Source organism: Euprymna scolopes, chromosome 25 (assembly GCF_053919585.1).
Source record: "Euprymna scolopes isolate OS-2025 chromosome 25, ASM5391958v1, whole genome shotgun sequence".
Taxonomy (NCBI): domain Eukaryota; kingdom Metazoa; phylum Mollusca; class Cephalopoda; order Sepiida; family Sepiolidae; genus Euprymna; species Euprymna scolopes.
This window is the reverse complement of record NC_136506.1, coordinates 66,003,417-66,025,018: the sequence shown is the minus strand read 5'-3', so window position 1 is coordinate 66,025,018 and position 21,602 is coordinate 66,003,417. Positions and strand designations below refer to the sequence as shown.

At 33.6% G+C, this 21,602-nt stretch overlaps 1 protein-coding gene across 6 annotated transcripts in view; it reads right to left on the bottom strand.

The window, feature by feature from the left end:
* Positions 1-21,602, bottom strand: part of LOC145247409 (serine/threonine-protein phosphatase 1 regulatory subunit 10-like) — a 138,307-nt gene that overhangs the window by 24,130 nt on the left and 92,575 nt on the right. For all 6 annotated transcript variants that reach the window (XM_080109116.1, XM_080109120.1, XM_080109118.1 and 3 more), the window contains 6 exons: positions 15,051-15,250; positions 7,177-7,337; positions 6,055-6,172; positions 3,906-4,100; positions 3,110-3,174; positions 1,363-1,407 (listed from right to left, as the gene is read on the bottom strand). In XM_080109116.1, coding sequence (XP_079965242.1) covers positions 1,363-1,407; positions 3,110-3,174; positions 3,906-4,100; positions 6,055-6,172; positions 7,177-7,337; positions 15,051-15,250 — 784 coding nt within the window. The remainder of the gene's footprint in view (positions 1-1,362; positions 1,408-3,109; positions 3,175-3,905; positions 4,101-6,054; positions 6,173-7,176; positions 7,338-15,050; positions 15,251-21,602) is intronic.

Below are 21,602 nucleotides of genomic sequence, written 5' to 3'. Positions count from 1 at the left end.
GATGTGACTCTAGGGATTACACTACTAGTACCAACACTAATATTAATATAGAGACTGAATTACTAATAACAACTGTTTATATATATTTCACTCCTTAATTTCATAATATTTTAAGTAAACTTAACTATTTTTTTTTTCCTTTATTTGACAATTAGTTTCTTCTGTGGAAAACAACCTTTTATCAAGTTGCCTGACGAGGACTTTTGGTTTTAACCAACGATTTGTCCGAAACATTAGCATGTCTAGTGTCACGACCATGTAAATTTGTTTATAATATATATATATATATATATACACACACACACACACACACGTTGTTTGTCTTTGCGATACATTTTGAATGAATTCAATTATTTACGAAAGTGCATTCTTACCTAAATGTGAGTTGGGAATAATTTTCCCTTTAACCAATTTGGTACCCCCACATGGGAAGCGGCATATATATTATTTTTAAAATATAACTATCCACTGACACGTGTTTCGTCGTCTATGACTCATCAGAGTGGTTGAATCTAGCGAGATTCGAAATCGGGACCCCACGGTAATCAGCCTATTTCGAATCTCGCTAGATTCAGACACTCTGATGAGTCATAGACGACGAAACACATGTCAGTGGATACTTATATTTTTTAAAAAATATATATACCGCTCCCCATCTGGAGGTACCAAATTGGTTAAAGGGAAAATTATTCCCAACTCGCATTTAACTAAAAATGCACTTTCATAAATAATTGAATTCATTCAAAAACAAACAACATCTAAGTAAATCGCAATATATCCAAACAGTCGTGTGAAATGGATGAGTGGTAAGGAGTTTAGGCTCATTACCGTGGGGTTCCGATTTTGAATCTCGCTAGATTCAGCCACTCTGATGAGTCATAGACGATGAAATCCGTGTCAGTGGATAGTTATATTTTTAAAAATAATACACACACACACACATATATATAAAAACATACATATACATACATACATGATGATTGCTGCATCTTTCCAGATGATCGCCGTCACATTGAGTTCTCCCAATCTTGTTGTCCATGCCATCTCAGATGACTCTGCACTCCCACCGCAGATTTGGATAGTGGATAATATACACACACACACACACACACACACACATATATATACATACACATACATACACCCACACACACATTTACTTTTTATTTTAGTTTAGAAATATGAATTCTTTTTTAAATTGTTTCTTAATTCTAAGAATGGATTAGTTGAGATTTCAATAGAAAACAAAAAGAAAAGTTTAGGAAGATGAAAAATGAAAATCAGAATTTCCTTTAAAATCATATAAATCAATGGTGGGTGTAGATGTACAATGGTGTAATTAGATGAAAAAACAAAACTTACACTAATTTGTTCCTTCATGATATCGTGACTCAATCGCTTGACAACCTGAAATAATGTTTTAAAAAAATTTGTTAAATACAAAAAAAGAATTTCACAAATTTGACAGAAAATTTATTTTATCATTTTGGCCATTTTTTATTTTAAACATATTCAAAAGGCTAACTGGGAACAATGTACGTCAAGAGGGCACATGTATGATGAGTTCATCAGAGCACATTCTATTAAAATACTTGTAAAACAGAAAAGGGTGCAACATTGCAGCGATGAGACAGGGGTTGGAGCTTAGTTGACAGTGTGGGACTTATTAGATTGGATACTTTGGATCCTGTCGAAGAGGGAGAGACTAACAGTAGATGCACCTGCCCAGATGTGGCAACAATACTCCATGAATGGGAAAATAGTGGCTTTGTAGAAGTACAGGATACTTTGTACAGGTGTGAGTAGCAATCTAGCACAATAGAGGGAACCCACATTCTTTGCAATAGTCTTCACAAAATCCTCAATGTATTCGTTCCAGTTCATATGGCCTGTGAGTGTTAAGCCGAGGAGTTTGAAGGAAGAACTCTCAGGTAGGGGTGTTATTAGTCATAGCTATCAGTGATTGGGAAGGCTTATTGTAATTATTAAAGGAAAACAGCTTTGTCTTCGTAGCATTAAATGTTACCATCCATTTAAAGCCCCATTACACTACAGTTTGGAGGTTATTTTAATATTCCTGCCATTGCCTTAGATATGTATACATCAGCTTTTCCTTCATGCCTGTTATAGAGCACTGTATCATTGGCAAATATATTCATCTTGGACACAATGTTATCAGGGAGGTCGTTTATGAATACCAGGAATAATAGTGATTCAAGGATCAACTCCTGAGGCTGCTGATTACTTTTTGATTCTGTTTGAAAGATTAATCTCTAAAAGGAAAAAATGTATTTTTACATGTGAAAAATAAATTTATAATGAAAAATATTTTCATGACAGCTACAAAAATTTGAAAGTTAAATGAATTGTAAAAATTCCTTAAAAGATAATTTTCTGGAACTATTTCAAAGACTATTAGTAAAGTCTTAAAATACTGAATTAAAAAAAACAAAAAAAAACACAGCTTACTTTTCCTAAAAAAATGCTTAATTATCCTCGAAAACGTGAGAGTTTAGTAACAGAAACCGACATTCGCTTCATCAAAACAAATGACAAGTGATGCACAGAATTTCTATGGGAGCCCAAAATGTCAAAAAATCAATTTTACTTTTAACATTATAAAGAAATTGAAGCATTATCATGCCTTAATTTCTGTATTAATGAAGATTATAAAAAGGATTCATTAACTTAAGTACTCCTATTTTGTTGTAATGAAAAGGAAGTGCTTATTTAATTAGAATATATTTGAATGTATACAATTAAGATTTTATTTTTAATTTGGTATTAGTTTTAAATTCAGAGGTATTTTTAACAATAGTCAACAGTATTATTGGTTAAAAATTCCCAAATTCAATAATATTCTCAAAATATTGATTAAGTCTGTTTAGCAATGTTTTTCCTTATGCATACAGCATTAATTTATTTTATTTTTTTACATGATGACTTGATTTATTCTTAAACATGTCATAACGATAAATACTTTTTAAATAAAACTAAAAGTCTTAAAAGAAAAAAAACAGTGCATGTTTATCTACTTTTTTCACCCTCAATCCCTACATTTGTTTTTTTCTTTCGCAGATGACAACGAAGATGAAGTCTCTTCTCTTACCCGGCGATCCATCAGCATTTCTTCTTTCTTCATTGCATCAAAGTCTTTCGGCCGATTAACATTTTCTAGGGGAGAAAAAAAAAAAAGAATTACCATTTTTTGTATTCAAAGAAAACATCTTAATTCTATTCATGATTCTGAATTTCTTTTGTCCACAGAAACATGGAATTAACAAATAACGCCATTGGATAGCCAATAATCCAAAATCATCCTACATAACCTTATAAAGTTATGTAAGGATTTTGTGAAAGAGTTTCCCAAAGTGAGCTCCACGGACCCTTGGGCCTCTGTGAGTGAATCTGAGGGGATCCAGAAGCCATTTCTTAAAGAGGACCAAATACTTTATATGAAAAAATGAAATGGTTGCAGACATTTAATTATTGATCTTTTTCACTGGAATTAGATATGATACGTAATTATAGGTGTAAAGAGTTTCAGGGTTGTTCATGAAAAAGTAAATAAAAATAAATTAACAAAAAATACAATTTTTGATTAATCAAAAAAGAAAATTTGTTGTAAATATGAAAATATAGTAAAATCACAAACAGGAACAACTAATAACCATATCTAAGTTAAAATTTTAAATTAATGTTTTTCATATTTATTTTAAGAAGTTATCTTGTTAGTGATCCATGAAAAACATTTGCCCTGCTCAGGCGCTCCATGGTGTCCTGAAGTTTGGGAAACCTTGTTATAAAGCAGAAGATACAGAAATTAAAATTTCAAATGGAAATATTTCAAATTCTAATGTAATAAAAACTTTGTAATAAAAAAAAAAAATTAAATATTTTCATACCTCGTTCTGTCTCATCAAGTTCAAAATAAAACGTTTGCCGTAAATAAGATTCATCATTCCGACCCTCATCTGCCCACGTAACTTTCTTTTTGAACTTCTTACGCACCAGCAGGACTTGCCCTGAGGCTCCACTGGTATCAGCTGCTGGTTCTGACGTTTCCCCAGGAACAAGATTTTCACCTTCGGATACATTCACTAGGGTAGATAGGAAAAAGAAATGAATATAATCAAAATTGTTTTGTTTTGAGGAGAAGGCAGGGGGAGAGGGGTTGTAAACAAGAGTGTTTTGATCAGTGAGGTCAGAGTTCAATTCCGCCTAACATTTAATAAAAAAATAGATCTCACAAAAATAATTCATACATGTTTAAAGTTTCTGCTCTTTCGTCAATGGCCAGCACTCAGAGTCACATAAAGCAGCAGTATAAGTTTGAAACACCAAAATTTTAAACAAATTGACATTTTTTGTTTCAGATAACAATATATATATATATCTATTGCATATAACCATTTATGTATAGCAAAGAAGACCAGGCAGTCTGAAGATGTTGGTTTCTTGACTTAAATGCACAAACCACTGCAGTAATTGTTTTGCAAAGCCAAAAACAACAATTTTTCTCTCCAAAACTATCAAACCTAACACCATGAATAAATATTTAAAGAACTTGAAACATAAAAACTTTCACCAAAAATACCAGATTGGGTATGAAATAACTTGAAAAGGGTGGACATCCCATAAAACAAAACAACCAAACCAAAAAAGCATTAAAATTCTTAAAATTTCTGAGGAACCATGTCAAATCCTTGCAAAAATAGAGATTCCACTTTTCACTGTTGACCAAGTGATTGTCCAATTCATCAACAAGGGAACATAATATAATCTCCTTTATATTCATCAGGACCATTTGATAAGTAGTCTTCATTATGAATCATAAGATTATCTACTTGTTTCATGTTTAACATTCAACAACTGAATTATATTTAGCACTAGGCTAACTGGGAACGATTTAGAACCTATTATTACTAAAAATGATCAGAATCAAATGACAATAATAATAATAAGGATAACCTGAAATACTTCATCAAAAAACACTTATCTCTAACCAAGAACATACCAAATGTAATGCAGTTCACTTGTTTTTAATGGTGTCATTTCATGTAAAACACTCGACACATAAGTGGTATAAAGTTAGTCTCAAGGAAACAAAGATAAGAATTCAATTCTCTTTCTTTTTGTGAAAGAACAGACATTTATTTACAGGTACTTTCCAGAATAACATCTTGTCTCTTGTTCAAAAATACTTGTGTTGAACATGTCTCTGTCTTTGTTCGACCATGTTTAGGACATCTTTTCCTGTTACTCTCAACCCACTTGTGTAAAACGTCTGTCTTTTCTCACATCAAAGGTTTACATTTTTCAATTTTGATAATCTTTTTCTTTCCTTCTTCCTCGCAGTGATGTCATCTCACATATGGCTTGGTGATTTGCATGCGCGTCAACACTGTTACACAAAGTCATCCACTTCTCCTAACTTCCACAAGACTTAATTTAACAAATAATGCCAACAGACTATATGGCCATGCTGTGTTTAAAATCTTTAAAAGCAGGTCCTAGTAATGAAGAGTTAACTTAAGATGCATTAGAAGCCACTGTCAACAGCAACCTGGAAATTATGTGCAGATTTCAATGGGAGTCATACACTATTCATCAGCTTTGTAAATTGTTACAGATTAGAAGATGGGCTCTGTATATTCTCATACTTCATTATACCATTGGATTTCAGATTAAATAAAAGACCAAAACAAGACAAATTATGCATCACCGATCATGTTCTGCACACCTAGCACTAACAGATTACCATCTCTTTAGAAGTTTTCAAAATTGTTAGTGTGGATTAAGATTTACTTAAAAAAAAAAAAAAAGGAAGTTTAAAATTAGTTTGGTTTTAGTGCATGTTTACAATTACAATATAGTTTCTCGAGTAAGACATAAAAACTCCCAAATTCAAAACAAGTTACATCGAATAAAACATTGTGAAAATAATATACAAGAACAATCATCCAAATAGAAATTATTTCTTTTCTGCAGATCAATAAAAAAAATATGGGTATAACTTTTGTCCCAACCTGATAAAAACTCTTGTCCCCTTACCTTCATCCAATTTTTCTTTCATTTCCACATCATTCGAATCACCATTTTTGTCATCTGTAGGAGAATGATCTTCTTCTAACCGGTTATCATCATGAGCTTCTAAAGTGTCTCGATAAAACTAAAACAACAAAATAAATATAAACAACATTCAGCAAACGAAATACTTCAATATAACAAACAGTTGGAACAAGGCATAGTTCTTCACAAAATATTGAGCACTCTCGGCAGTTAGTAATGTGAATATAAAAATATATAAGCATTATAATTTCCGCCGCATTCGGATTGAGTTTAAGAGTAAAAGACAAGATAGCTCATCACAATTTGCAAGTGATCTTGTTTCAAACCTTGAAAACATTCAGCATTTGTAGCCACAATGAAGAAACAGCTGTCTGGTTAAAAATTAAGTTTTATGTAATTTAGTCGTTTCATGATGCCGCATGATATCAGAATTGGGCAGGAAATGGTTGTGAGTCTACTCAGCTACACTAAGCTGATAATGTACCATTTTGATATTTACGCACATAATTTCTACACTTATTAAAAGCAACGAAATAACAAAACTTCAATATATTAATACGCCGAGTTAATTTGTTTGATTTGTTCCTACAGCATTTTGACGTTTGAATTTAGCCATTGTTTCTTTTGTATTTCTAACAACTTTAATTTTTCAAAAAAATGTAAAAACTTCTGGTATACCTTAAATCCTTATTTTTGGCAAATATTGTCCATTTTTAGGGAATAGAAATTCTTATATATATTTAAATTAAATAACATGATTATTTTTTTATAACATTGTAAAAAACATTTTGATATCGCTACATTATTTAAATAAGGGTGTATTAATAACAGTGTTTGTTAGTAAAAAAAATTGGGTTCTTAATGAGTAGTAGGAGCAGTATTTTTTTCTAAGAGAGTAAAAACTTCTACTGCCTTTGAATATCACTAAGCAAAAATATTCATTAGGACTAAGTATGTTTTTAATAAAATTGATTCTAAATACATTTAAGAACATGGTCTAATGTTTACTATAAATAACTAGCAAAAATGAATGAAATATTATATAAGAAATGTCATTTAGCATTTAACGGACTTTACATTATATATTAAACAAGTTAACCTTACCGATGGCATTTGTGGTAACCGATTATATCCAGACGTCGGACTATTGCCCTTTCCACCAACTGTATGTTTCTTTTTCCGCCTTAACATACCAACAACAGGACCTGCACTCGTAAGAGCTTCCATGAAACCACTACTATCATGAATTTCATGGATGGAAGATTCTGGAAAGAAAAGAAATATTGACTTGTACAAAATTAAATGCAAAAGTTGAAATTATTTATTGAATTAATAGTGAAATGAAGACATTATTTCAAGTTAATTCAACTTTACATAATAGCAGCAATTTATCTTTTTATGCATCTCTTAGTTGTGAACCAATGTTTAGCAATCATGTTCAAATTTTCTTTTTCATCTTTTTCTTTAACGGGACGGAACCACATGCGATTGCCCAGGCAAATTGATTTCTTCTTTCTTTTAGTACAAATTTAAAAGATAGATAAATTTATATCAAAACTAAATATTTTAAGATTCTGAATTTTGTGAATTTTGAGATGAGAGTTGATTATTCGTATTATTTGGATTCTTTAACACTACTACTCTAATCTTCAGTGTTATTTCCATAATGTTTCGGTTGATTAAACCTCCAACCTTCTTCGGATGTATCTTGTCAAGTGCAGTAATCTTTGTTGAACTCAGGAATCTGCAAGAAATTTCGAATGGAACCCTTTATTTGGTTCTTGCTTCTGGAGGTTGAAAGTTCAATACTCAGTGCAAGCAACAATCAAAATAAAATTACGAATTGCGTAGGACTTCTACGAAGTCATTACTGACATGCTATCCCTGTGGATCAAATAAAGGGTTCTATTCGAAATTCCATACCGATTCCTTAGTTCGACAGAAACATTCTCAGAGTTTGGCAAGATATATTTGAATATGGCCAGAGGTTAAATTGACGAAAATGCTATGAAAATGATACTCAAGATGAAAGCAGTAGTCCAAAAAATCCAAATAATATGAATAACAAAATGGTAATGTCTATATGGATAAATGCAAACATTTTTGTTTTGTGTTCGTAACAAAATTAGAAATTGTTTATTATTTAAGATTTTTGTTTCAAATATTTGTGGGGCAGTAATAAACTGACAAAGTCAGTTGTAGGTAATCTGAGGGTTAAATCTGAGTAAATTGTCTAATAAGAAAATGTCACTTTCAACCCACATTAATCTGGAGTAAAGTTTAATTTAAGTAAATTTAAGTAAAATTGGAGAGAACAAAATATTTTATACTAATTGTCCGATTCAGTGTTGCCTGAAGGTATTTGTACTTGTATTATTTTGTAAGAAAATATTTTTACATAAATCATACATATCTGCAAAATCACATTCAAATATTTCTTTTAAGTTTATTTATATATTACTAGCAACAACTAGCATGTTGCCTGGGACTAGGTTAAAAAGTGTGTGCAACATCTTTATATTAAAATTATCACTATTTTTCTCTTTTTCCCAATTTTCCACACATCTTCCATTCACCTCTCTTTTACCTCTACCCAGCTCATTCCTTTCTCTTGCTTTAATATATTGAAAATAATAAAAATCTAAGGCAATTACCCTGGACATATCAAAGGCCTTTGATAGGGTATGGTATAAAGGTCTACTTCACAAGACATTTCCAGCTATAGTATAGCTGGAAATGTCTTCTCAATTATTAAATCATTTCTCTATGATAGGTTCTTAAGAGTAGTGGTTGATAGGCAGAAATCAGAAGTATTAATGCTGGAGTCCCTTAGAGGTCTATCCTAGGTCCAACTCTCTTCCTGATCTACATCAAATCACATCCTTACATCATTCATAGACATTTATGCTGATGACACTACCATCTATAGCAGCACATCAAAGGCCATAAACAACCCAGTTCTCTCAGATTCTCTCTCCTCTGATCTTGATCACGTTGTACAATGGGGAAAGAAATGATTGGTTACTTTTAATGCATCTAAAACCAAGCTTCTATCTTTTCATCATTAACACTGATACCCATCTGGTATCAATTGAAATGAATGGCTCTTGTCTTGGGGAGGCTCCATGTTTTGACAAGCTTCTGGGCTTGACCTTTGCTCCTAATCTAAAATGAAACACGTACATCAAATCCTTTGCCAACGTCGCTGTAAAAATGGTGGGATCCTTCTATCGATCCAGTAGATATCTCACTGCTGATGCAATTCTCTGCCTATATAAGAACCAGGTACGTCTAAGGATGGAGTATTGTTGCTATATCTAGGCAGGAGCTGCTAGAAAGACCTTATTCTGTCTTGACATTGTTCAAAATAGGCTTCATAGCCTAGTAGGGGGATGCCCTCTTCCCTGCAACCTCTTTCTCACAGAAGAGACATTGCGAGCATGTCTCTGCTTTATTGTTATTTTTATGGCAAGTGCTTATCTGAGCTCCAATCTATGGTTCTCCTTTGCCAAACTTTCACGAGAAACACTCGTCTAACTGAAAACACTATCAATAATTTCCCCCCCACTCTTTATCTGTGCCTAAACCTAAATGTAGATTCTATGAACAAAGCTTCTTTCTTAGAACTGCATGCCTGTGGAACTGTCTTCCATTTAGCTGCTTTCCAGCTGACTACAATAAGGTCATCTTCAAGTCCAACGTAAACAAGTTCTTGATGAGCTGTTCTCCTTAAGTAATCTAATTTACCAAATTTACACTTCTAACGATGACTATAATATTGTCCCATTGACTACTGTACATTCTTTAACCCTTTGCCTCTGCGCCTTCATAAGTGGTGACTCCTATGTAAAAAAAAAAAAATCCAAGTCATTCACCCGAGCTTTCCATTTTAAAGTTATTGCTTCCCCACTCATTTCCTCAAAAATATAATGAAATCTATATTTTATTATATATTATATTCCTAGGCAACAACAAATTTTTTATCCCCCCTCCCTCTTAATAATATAATGAAACCTACATTTAACTTAGTGTATTCCAAGGCAAAGTCAAGTTTCTTACTTTCCTCTTCTTGAAAATCCAATACTATTGCACACACTTATTCTATCTAAGATACTGAATACGGATTTTGTTATACAGTGAAAATTTTCTCCCAGGTGACGTGGTGTTAAAATCACCTACTCTATGTAGGATTGCTCTATCTAGAAAGCAATACATTGAAATTACAGTATTTTTCGACCTTTCCCCTGAAAAAAAATTTGCTCCATAGGCCTCTTGGAGCTGCACTAAAGAGATTCAGAAATACTTCTATTATCTTTCCCAGTTAAATTTATATAAAAATACCTTTTTAGATGTTATGTAAATTCTAAAACTATTTTTTATAGAACACACAGTTATATATATATAAACCAGCTTTTTGTATTACTGCTATTGTTTGCACAGATAATATCATTAAACAATCTATTTCATCCACAGGGCTGGATATAAACAAAGATTACAACAAAGTGAAAACTGAGGTTTGTACAATTTTTCACTTTGTGGTATTCTTTGCTTATATGTGGACAAAATAGATAGATTATTTAGTAATATTACCCATGTAAACAATAGCATGAACAACAAACAGCAGTTTAATACATAACATATGGTAGAAAATAAATTCCCAATATTAAAAACATAGCAAAGTAAAGAGAGTATTTCCAGTATAGTATTTTGGGAAAGTGTGTGTATATATATATATATATATATATATATATTTTTTTTTTTTACACAGTGATCACCACTTATCAAGGCCCGGAAGCCACTCAGGAATAAGGGTTATTGCAAGTACATTACGTTAGTGTGGAGATTTGATGAAGTGTTTACTTAAGGGGGCAGTTCATTAGGAATTTGTTAACATTGGACTTGAACACATCCAAATTGTAGTCTGATGGGAAGCAGGCAGACAGAACAGAGTTCCACAGGCGTGCAGTTCTAAGAAAGAATCTTTGTTCATGGAATCCACGTTTTGATTTAGGCAACAATAAAGAGTGGCGGAAATTTTTCACAGTGGATTCAGCTAGACGGGTGTTTTTCATGAAAGATTGGCGAGGGGGGACCAGAGATTGGAGTTCAGACGAGCACCTGCCATGGAAATAACGATAAAACAAGGATGGGCTCACAACGTCTCTTCTGTGGGAGAGAGGTTGCAGGGTAGAGAAAAGGGCATCCCCCACTAAGCCACAAAGTTTATTTTATACTCTGTCAAGGCATGATAGGCTGTTTTTTGCAGCTCCTGCCCAGATATGGCAACAGTATTCCATCCTTGGACGTACTTGGCTTTTATATAGATAGAGAATTGCATCAGTAGTGAGATATCTTCTGGAGCGGTAGAAGGATCCCACCATCTTTCCAGCGACCTTGGCAACAGACTTGATGTACGTGTTCCATTTCAGATCAGGAGTAAAGATCAAACCCAGAAGCTTGTCAAAACACGGGGCCTCACCCAGACGAGAGCCATCTATCACAATTGATGCCAGATGGGGATCAGAGCGTTGATGATGTAAGGATAGGAGTTTGGTTTTGGATGCATTAAAGGATACAGCCACATCTTCCCCTACTGAACCATGCACTCGAGATCAGAGGAGAGAGAATCAGAGAGAACTTTGTCATTTACAGCCTTGGATATGTTGCTGTAGATGGTCGTGTCATCAGCATAGATGTCAACGAATGATTTAAGTATGTGTTTAGGGAGGTCATTGATGTAGATCAGGAAGAGAGTTGGGCCTAGGATTGACCCCTGAGGGACTCCAGCATTTATATTGCAGGCCTCCGATTTTTGTCCATCTACCACTACTCTTATGAGCCTATCGGAGAGAAATGATTTAATGATTGAGAAAACATTTCCAGTTATACCGTAGCTGGAAATCTTGTGACGTAGACCCTTATGCCATACCTTGTCGAAGGCCTTTGATATATCAAGAGCAATTGCCCTAGAAAGGAAGCCTTTGTCAAGAGATTCACTAATCCTGTGGGATATAACCGTCAACACATCTGCGGTAGATCTTGCAGGGCGGAAACCATATTGTGTTTATTTATATATATATATATATATATATATATATATATAAACACACACACACACAAATTACTTTAAAAAATGAAATATATGCAATTTTATTTTCAGGAATATTCTTCCCGAATAACAAATAAAAATGGGTTAGTTAGAATCAAAGTCAGTGTAAATGCTACTACTAAAATTTGGTTAATTTAATTTTATATTAGATGTAATCATTGCAATGTTGTAACACTGTCACTTAAACAGACCCCCAATGTCTTACTGGTGTAGTTAGTCTTAGAAGATTCAGGTAGGTCAAGCAAGGTGGGACTGTAGCCCTCAGCCAATTGTTAGAATAGTTAAGGAACCCGATTACATTAGATACATCCACTAGTAGACATAAGGCGGATGTATATGTGTGTTTAGCTGAGTAATAGATTGAACGCACTGATCAGGCGAGAATGAGAAATAATTGTTTTGGTTGAGATTGATTTTCAGTAAGTGGAAAATGTCAATTTACTTTAAGATTCTGATTGATGATAAAAGGAAAAGATCAACTCAAGAGAGTTGACTAAGTGCTCAGGATATGAAATTATATCTGTCCTTTGAAAAGTCTGAGTCATGTCAGTCTAGCATAAATGATTGACCAATTATCTTTCAGCGAGAATTGATGTGGCATGAATTAATTGGTAGATGGAAGGGAAATCACACCCATAACCAACCATACCCTGCGTATAAATGGCACTACACAGCTGGTTTTCGTCAGTTTGTCTTTGAGATCGGTTGAGTTCAGTTCGATAACTCAAGACAAACTCGACAGAGTTTGGTTCAGCATAGCAGATCAGTTCTGCTGAAGATGTACAGATAAAGACTCTTTCAGATATTTAAAGATTCATGAAAACTCTAGAAAAATAGCAATGACGAAAACTATTGTTCTAACTCGAAATAACAGAGATATTTCACTGACATATTGTAAAAGAACATTAGAAAGTGGGAATGCACCAATCTAGCCAATAACCCCCCCCCACCCACCAAAAAAAAGCTTTTAAAAAGTTTAAGTTGAAACCTGATTTCATGATAACGCATTGGAGTGAACAACCCCACCCATCTGTCTGAGGAGAAAAAAAAAAAGAAAAAACGAATAGGGAGAAAAATTAACAGCACCGCCACTAAACATACAGAGTTAATACGTTGGTACATCTGTCCTACTTTTTTTTATTGTTTTTCTTTCTTGCTATCTATTGTTGATGGTTTCACAGACCTGAACACTGTGACATTGTTTAAAATATGTCTGAAAGATCAAAAGAATGGCTTGTGTTATTATTTTACATATAGTGCGGCTAACAGAGAGCATCAGTTCTGTTTTGCTTTGCTTCTATCTCTGTCTTCTCACCGAAAATAGCAAAACATCCATCCATTAGGCGAGGATCTTCCATGAACGGCACACTGGCCGGATGGGTGAGAATCTTCCATGAAAAACGCTGAACTAACCGGTTGATCAAAGAATCTTTATGCAACATGGTGCATACAGCAATTCTATCAAATTTACACATCATGGAATCCAGAACACTAGAAATTTTCCCTGCTGACTATGAATAATTTTGACTTCCATTGATAAGGGCCCTTACAACGTTACAAATGTATGTATATAAAAGAGGGGTACACAGCATAATGATGTTGACACACTGGTTCTCGTCAGATTACCAAATTAAGCAATGTTGAGCCTGGCTAGTACCATATGGATGACCATTGAGAATTCTAGGCACTGTATGTGCTCTCCACTTATCTCAGTATTGTTTCCAGTCATCCTGAACTGACTTGCCACTGGTATTTTACAGTGTTGACTCAGGAGAGCTGTGGTTGGAGACTGCGCAACTTTTGCCACAAAAATTCCATGCACGAGCACCTTTACAGTGGGTATCCATAGTGTGTCAAGACTGAGGGAGCCACCATATAAAAGACTAAAAAAATAAGCACATCATTTCTCAAACTTTTAAATGTGATTGAACATAACTAGGCAAACAGAACTATTCAACTGATACTGATTGATCTTGGATTTTGAAACATTTTCTTGGAAATTAAAACAACGGCACACATGCTGCTCGATTAGCTTAATTACCCCCCCCCCCCCTCCGAGATTCACATCTTATAGAATCAGACTCATATGAACATGTGATCACAGGAACGCTATCTTTTGGAAAAAAAAATGATCAAGTATTTTTATTGTTAAAAGACAAACAGTTCACAGCATGATAACATCCATAATTTCATTAGGAAATAAAGTAACATTAAATAATTGTAGGCAATTTAAGATAAAGTGTTTATCATGAAATAGCTATACAGACACAATATTATGAGAGAGATTGTCTACTTTTTGTTTTGATTTCCTTTTAATATAGAATTCTGAAAATTAAATTTAATTATTATTGTATTGCTCCATTGTGAAGTTATTAAACAAATATTTTTATAATTATTAAAGTAGTGTTGTTTTACAAAATCATTGTATGCAAAAAACTTCCAGAAGATTCAATCTTTTAATACATAAGGGTTTGCTAAGAATGTTAAATCCAGAAGTTACTTTTATTGTTTCTAAATTACTTTTAAATTCAGAATAGTCACAAAGTATTTTTTTTCAACTATTAAAAGATTTTTTAGAATCAAAAATACATTCAAACAGATTACATTTCATGAGATTCTTTTTTAAATAGAATTTTAAAAAAAATTATTTTACTAATTAACACTATTGATACTTCTGATTTCAAATATTTGAATAGTAGAAAATAAAAACAAATATTAGTAAGTCACAGAGGTGAGAACTACGCAGACACCCAAGATGTGATCATACACATAGTACAAAGGTTAAATTAAAATTTATTTTTATAATAAAGAATTTGTAAGACTTAATAAAGAAAACCATCAGAACACAAAGATATATATATATACTTACGTCTACTCATTTTTGTTAAGCCCTTAAAAGATTTATGTAGATCTGTTGGTGAAGAAACTATTGACGTTGGAGAATTTCCACTTACAGTTGTTGGAGATGTAATACTTGTGGTGGAAGTTGATGTGATCGGAGCTAAAGGATTTACTATCATCAAACGAGGTTTCTTATCAATCAGTTGGTCGATGGGCCGTAAATCACCACTAAAAGAAAATGAGAACATACAAATTAAACAACTTTCCAAGTCTGAAAATAAATATTGAAAGCAAAACGAAACATACATTTTCAGCATGCAAAAAAGAATTCCAATTAAAATTATCTACTAGCCTTATAATTTACTAGCCTGGGTACCAGGCGTTGCCTGGGTGTTTTGACGTGTGCGTTGAGCAGGTACCACAAAGGAGGAAAGAATGTGGAAAAAAAAAAAAAAAAAAAAACGTATCTTTGCTGTTGTGTCCATTGACAAACCGGAAATGATAAAGGTTTAAATTAAGGCTAGTAAATCGAAAAGAGGGGATGACTTTCCAAAATATCGGCGAAAAAAGTGACCCCTCCCTGTAGAAAAGTGCCCAGTTGAGGGTGAAGGAATTAATGTTTTTAGCCAATTTTTCGATATTTGTCATCCGAAGGGTCCAGCTTCAAAACGATACCGATCTTGTGGAAATCGGTCACCTCTATCGAAAGTTTTAGGTAGACATACATAGATACATACATTTAAACAGACAGGTGATATTTATATTATAGACTAGGGGGGGGGTATCCGGCGTTGCCCGGGTGTTTTTGGGTGTGTGTGGTTGGCAGGGGGGGGGGTGTTAATGAAAACCTAAGAATAAGCGAAGTAAAAAAAAACAAAAAAAAAACAGAAAAACAAACGTTAAAAAATCTGAAAAACACGTGAAAAATGGCTTAAATAACTCTGCTTCAATATTAAAATTTTAAAAATTGAAAAAAAAAGAAAAAAAAAAGAAAAAAAAAAGACATCTCACACCACGATTCGAACCCAACACGCTTAGATAATGAGGCCTAGCACTAAGCAACTGAGCTAAGATGACATCGCCGAAATTGTGTCACTTTTTCAAATATTTAAAGTAAATCAGCTTACGACGTCGTATGACGCATGCGTAGAAGTGAAATGTAGGATTTTTAGATGCATTGAAATGACAGAGTGAATTGAAAAGTTAATGTTCTTTATTTGAGTAATTACATTGTTTTTTTTTATAGTGAATGCACATCACATGATCAAGCAATCGGGACATTTTTTTGTTTGTCTAGTAGATCTCTACTAATATATAAAAGGAACTTTGTGTGTATGTGAATTCGTTTTCGATGGACTCAAAAACAGCTGGACCAATTTTTATGAAATTTCACATAAACATACTTTATGTGCTTGACAGTGTTCTTAGATAGGTTTTGTATTAGCATGTCTTCAATAAGTATCGATAATTGAAATAATCCGATAAAAGAAGGTACAGACAATTTTGACTAACGTTAACACCATACACAGCTTATCAGAAGTGTATTTGAAAAGTTTTATTACCACACAAGCCAAAGGCCCTACATATAAAATCGACTAGGTTCTTCGATATGATAAGGGTGCACTTGAAATGAATATTTCTGTTTAAAGCACAATTGCACCATGATACTTGACTTTTGCATTTTTTGAACTTTAATACAAGCCATTATATTTAAAAAATAATTTTATAAAATCAACAGTAAGTTCATGTAGACTACAATGTATTGTGGACTAAGTCACTGAAGGGAAGCATGTGAAGCTTCCTTCCAGTGCACAGTGATGGGTCCTAAACTAGAGCAGCAAATCAATTGAATTCATTGAAAAATAGGTAATTTCACTAATTTTGATGACAATAAAAATATGAGAGTGTGAAACATTTGTTGATCATCATTTAATCCCGGGCAACATCAGGTCTGCTTGCTAGTATAATAGTTAGAGCAATGTCAAGTCAGATTACATCCAGCATATCAGATCTGGTATCATGTTGGTGATGCTGAACATATCAAAAGCTTGATATATGCCTGACAATCTGTCAGTCATGTTGAGAGAAGCAACTGTCGAATAAGAAAGTGCAGAGACCTTGAGATGGAAGATTGGAGGAAAAAAACTTGCTTGCAGTAGAGGTAGGGAGTACTGGGTCGAAAAAAGGTCACATCTTCAAAATCTGGTGGGGACCCCCTCAAATCAAAATATAAGGTGTATCTAGGTCAAAATCGAAAAAAAATTTGAAAAAAAATTTTTTTCATCTGTTGGCGGCATTTTTTAGATCTGGGGCTGGTTTTTCAAGAAATATGTGTCCGAAATGTCAATATGAGTGATTTCTAGGCATAAATTTGCTTCTTGTGTATCTCCAATGCCCATTAATGGATATAAATAGTTTCAAATGACACAGGGTCATGTATTTAAACAGGTTTTGTGGTATTCTTGGTCAATTTCGGTCAAAAAATGGCCATAAATTGGCCGAAAAACAAGCAAAAATCACAAAAACCATCTTGGGTCACATAAATTATCCTCGTCCACCTTTATAAAGGTATATATTGCTGTAAATACCTAAAATAGACATTGGAGTACGATTATATACAGGTCTCAGATCTTTTTGGGCCTTTTTTTGAAGAGAAATAGACCAAATTTTGACCCAAAATTGCCAAAATCCTGTTCTCGGTCACTTAATCGATCCTTGTTCATTCCCAATGGATATGAATGACTTCAGACACACATATAAGGCAGAGAACCATGATTATTGACAGGTCTTGGGGTCTTTAAGGGCAATTTTAGGGGTGAATTTGGCCAAATTGGACCTAAAATTGCTGAAAATAGGCCGAAATCGACATAATCCCGTCCTTTTATGATTTCCAAGTGCTTAACAGACTTAACAAAAGTGACTCAGATATACGCTACAAGCACTACAATAATCCATCAAACTTGGCTGCAATCTCTTTGTGGTTGTGCAGTGTGAATTGCATGTTTCGGTCCGAAAGAACATCCCAGTCTCCGTTGATTTCGCATTCGACAATTTGATCTGCATCGATAGTTTGCTTATCATCTGGGTTTGGGTACCTCCATTTTAAGTTCTTCCTTTCATAAACACGCTCCAAATGTTCAATTTCGTATTCTGGTTGTGTAGGATTTTAGTACAGTACCCCAAAAACCATGTTGGCACCCCCTTTACTGTCCACAACACCACACACATCTGATTCACATTCAGGATTAAAGGTAACTCAACTATTTCCTCTGCAACTCGTGGAATGCAAGTGATGGCTTTTAGGGCATCATCATTAGTGAGCAGAGGAATTCTTGTGGATACCGGGCAATCATCCAGGAGTGCGCAAAGATTCATAAGCCGCTCTTCATGAATGATTTTGTTGAGTTTGAATAGTTCAGGATTTGCAGTTACATCTGATTTGTGGGTGTCTCTGTAATATGCTAACTCAGTCATGACAATCTTCTCTTGTAATTCTGAATGATCTTTTAGCACCGACATCAATTCTTCAGAACTAACACACGGACCACGCCAACTTTTACAATTTATGAGCAATTTAGTAGTGTAATTGCTTGCGTTCATCGCTTTATAACTGTGTCAGGATATTCAAAATGGACCCAAATAAAAATATGAATGGACCCAAGGAGAAGGAGATTTCAACTGTGTGCTATGATTATGATAAAAATAACATAGCAAGGAGACTCTACATTTCAGAGTCTCATTTTGAACTGACCAAATAAACAAAACAACTCCTTTCTCAGATAACACTGCAATGTTATCAATCATTCGATTCTACTAGTACTAGTCCCCAAGCCCCTTGGGAAACTAGTTAAATAACACAATTTTTGTATGAAGCTTTGTAAGAAACATTCTTATGTAAAATTTACCAGATTTGGAACACTGGACGATTAAGGGTATTTCTTTCCGCAAAATGAATGACATCTAGGGTGTAAATCACCGTGAAAATTGTGCTAAAATCACGATTTTGTACTAAAAAATGACTTTTATATGCTAAAATAAAACTCAATTTAGCTATACATTGTGTCATTCCTATCCTAATTCATTGACCAAGTCAAAAGAAGTGAAAATATCTAAGTTTCAACTGCTATTTCTTATCCCTTCTTTTGCAAAGATGGGTAAATGGGTGTTTTTGGGCCCCCGGAGCCTAAAAATCTAAAAAATGGCGCCAACAGATGAATTCTGATTTTTTTTCAAAATTTTTTCGATTCTTACCTAGGTTTAGTGCATATTTTGATCTGAGGGTGTCTCCACCAAAATCTGAAGACCCGACCCAGTACTCCCTACCTCTACTTGCAGATGATCAACAAGAATCTTAGGTAGTGGAATGTAAATAAAACCAATCCTCAGGACTAACAAACTTGGTGACTGAAATTGCAAGTTGCCAGAAAATGTCAGCCCCTTGATCAAAGCAAATATGATGACAAAAACATGAAAATTACTAACAAGGTACTTTACATACTTTAACAAAAAAGAAATCATTATAGACAATAATAAGCACAAAAACATGAAATATATGGACTGGACCGATTATAAAAAAAGAATGTACTTAATAAAATTGTTATGAAGGTTAAATTTATCTTTCCTACATATATAAAGAGAGGTTGTATCTGTCATTTCAGAAATTTTGACAAAAATCTACAATAACTGAGAAAAAGAAATAGAAAAATTTAGAAAGATCAAGAGGATTCTAGAATATTCTAATACTGAGTAATGCTTTCTATAAAAAATGTTTCTGTGCTAACTCAGCAGTTGTTAGTTTGTCAACATGATGAATCGGAATTCAGTTCTGGCATGATTCCAAGGTTATAAATGCAGCCAAAAGAATCCTTTTTAAAACCTGGTAACAAAAAGTAACTTCATCCCTATATATAATAAAAATGCTGCAGTTTTTACCTTTTGGACCAAAATACCTTAGGTTTACAACAACAGATACCATATAGAAATTTATTATGTCTAGCCTATTAGCCACTTATCTTATGTAACTTTATAAAGACTTTTCTGACACATCCAGGTGTTTGAATATAATCCTAAATTTCTTCCGAGGAGCTACACCAGCACTATCGCATTAACCTACGGAAGAAGTAGCCCCAATTTTTACCCCATTGCTAAAGTCCTCATACTTATCCCCATAAACACTGCAGGGATTTATACACATGGTATAGATATTGTGGTTACACCCTTCAGAACGGATTCATAAACTAATAGCCCAAACATTAAATTTCTGTCCATCAATTCAAAAAATAAATTCTCCCTCATAACATTCCTGCTATTCTGATTGGCTTAGATCAGACCGATCCTTTATTTCAGATTACAATTCTGTAAACTAAAACAAACATAGAAGCCGTTATCCAACATGGCATTTTACATTAAATAAAGTGATTACTGAACAGCACGGAGGTATTTGCTTCTCACTCACTCTCTCTCTCAATGTGTTTAGAAGGAGAGAGAGAGTGTGTTATATCTTTTTTGTTTACATTCAAATACTGTGCTGAAATGAGAAAGAGAGAGAAAGAAACAGACAGAGAAAGAGACAGAGATAATATAATCGTAACAACAGAGAAAGAAAGAATCATCAACATGGATTGACCTCATTTCATTACCACGTTATTTGGTTTAAATTAAAAAAAACATGGCATTATTTTGATGCTATCGTGATCGAGCAGTGGATAACAGGGTCTCGCATCGCAACCTACAGGTTTCACGTTCGCCCTCATGTAACAGATTGATTTTTTTGTTTGAAATTTTAACATTTGAACAGGGTTACACCTTGCGATAAATACGTATAACATTTCATGTTTTTTCTCAGTTACTTTTTTATTGAATTCAAACAGTTTTATTATTTTTTCTCCCTTTTTATTTGTTTTTGTTTATATCGAAATGAAACGATAAACCTTCATTTGTTTTTGGAGTGTTTTCTTTTATTTTGTGCTTATTTTATTTTTTTTTTTTGCTACGTTGTTGAAATATTAGTACTGAAGTAATTATTAAAAAACAATAAATGATAAATACATGAAAGAAGTTTCTGTCATTTTCTTAGGATAGGATTCCATGTTTTCATTCTTAAATAAATTTCTGCTTCTTAATAAAACTTAGTATTTTTAGTCATGGAAGCCGCTAAGTAACCAGTCAACATGTTACACGAATGACCTGGTCTAAGCCGGGTTGACATGCTAGTATATATATGTGTATAGGTGTATATACATATATGTATGGTCATGAATAAAAATGTGGCACACTTCTGCGGATGAAATGTCAGAAATTGACAAGCTAAACGGGAATTGTTTCAATATTTCTCACAAATATAAACAAACCTTGTTATTGTTATGAAAAATGTAACAGAAAGGAATCTGGTTATGTGGATGTTTTGAAAAGATTGACAGGAAAAAATCACAGAAGGAAAAAGATTGCAGTTAGAGATTTGATTGTCAACCAAATGGACGCCACGATAATTCTCTCTGTCGCTCCCCCACTCTCTCTATCTACCATAAGCAAGAACTACAGGAGAAATAAAAAACGGACTGTTGCTTACACCAATGGTTGT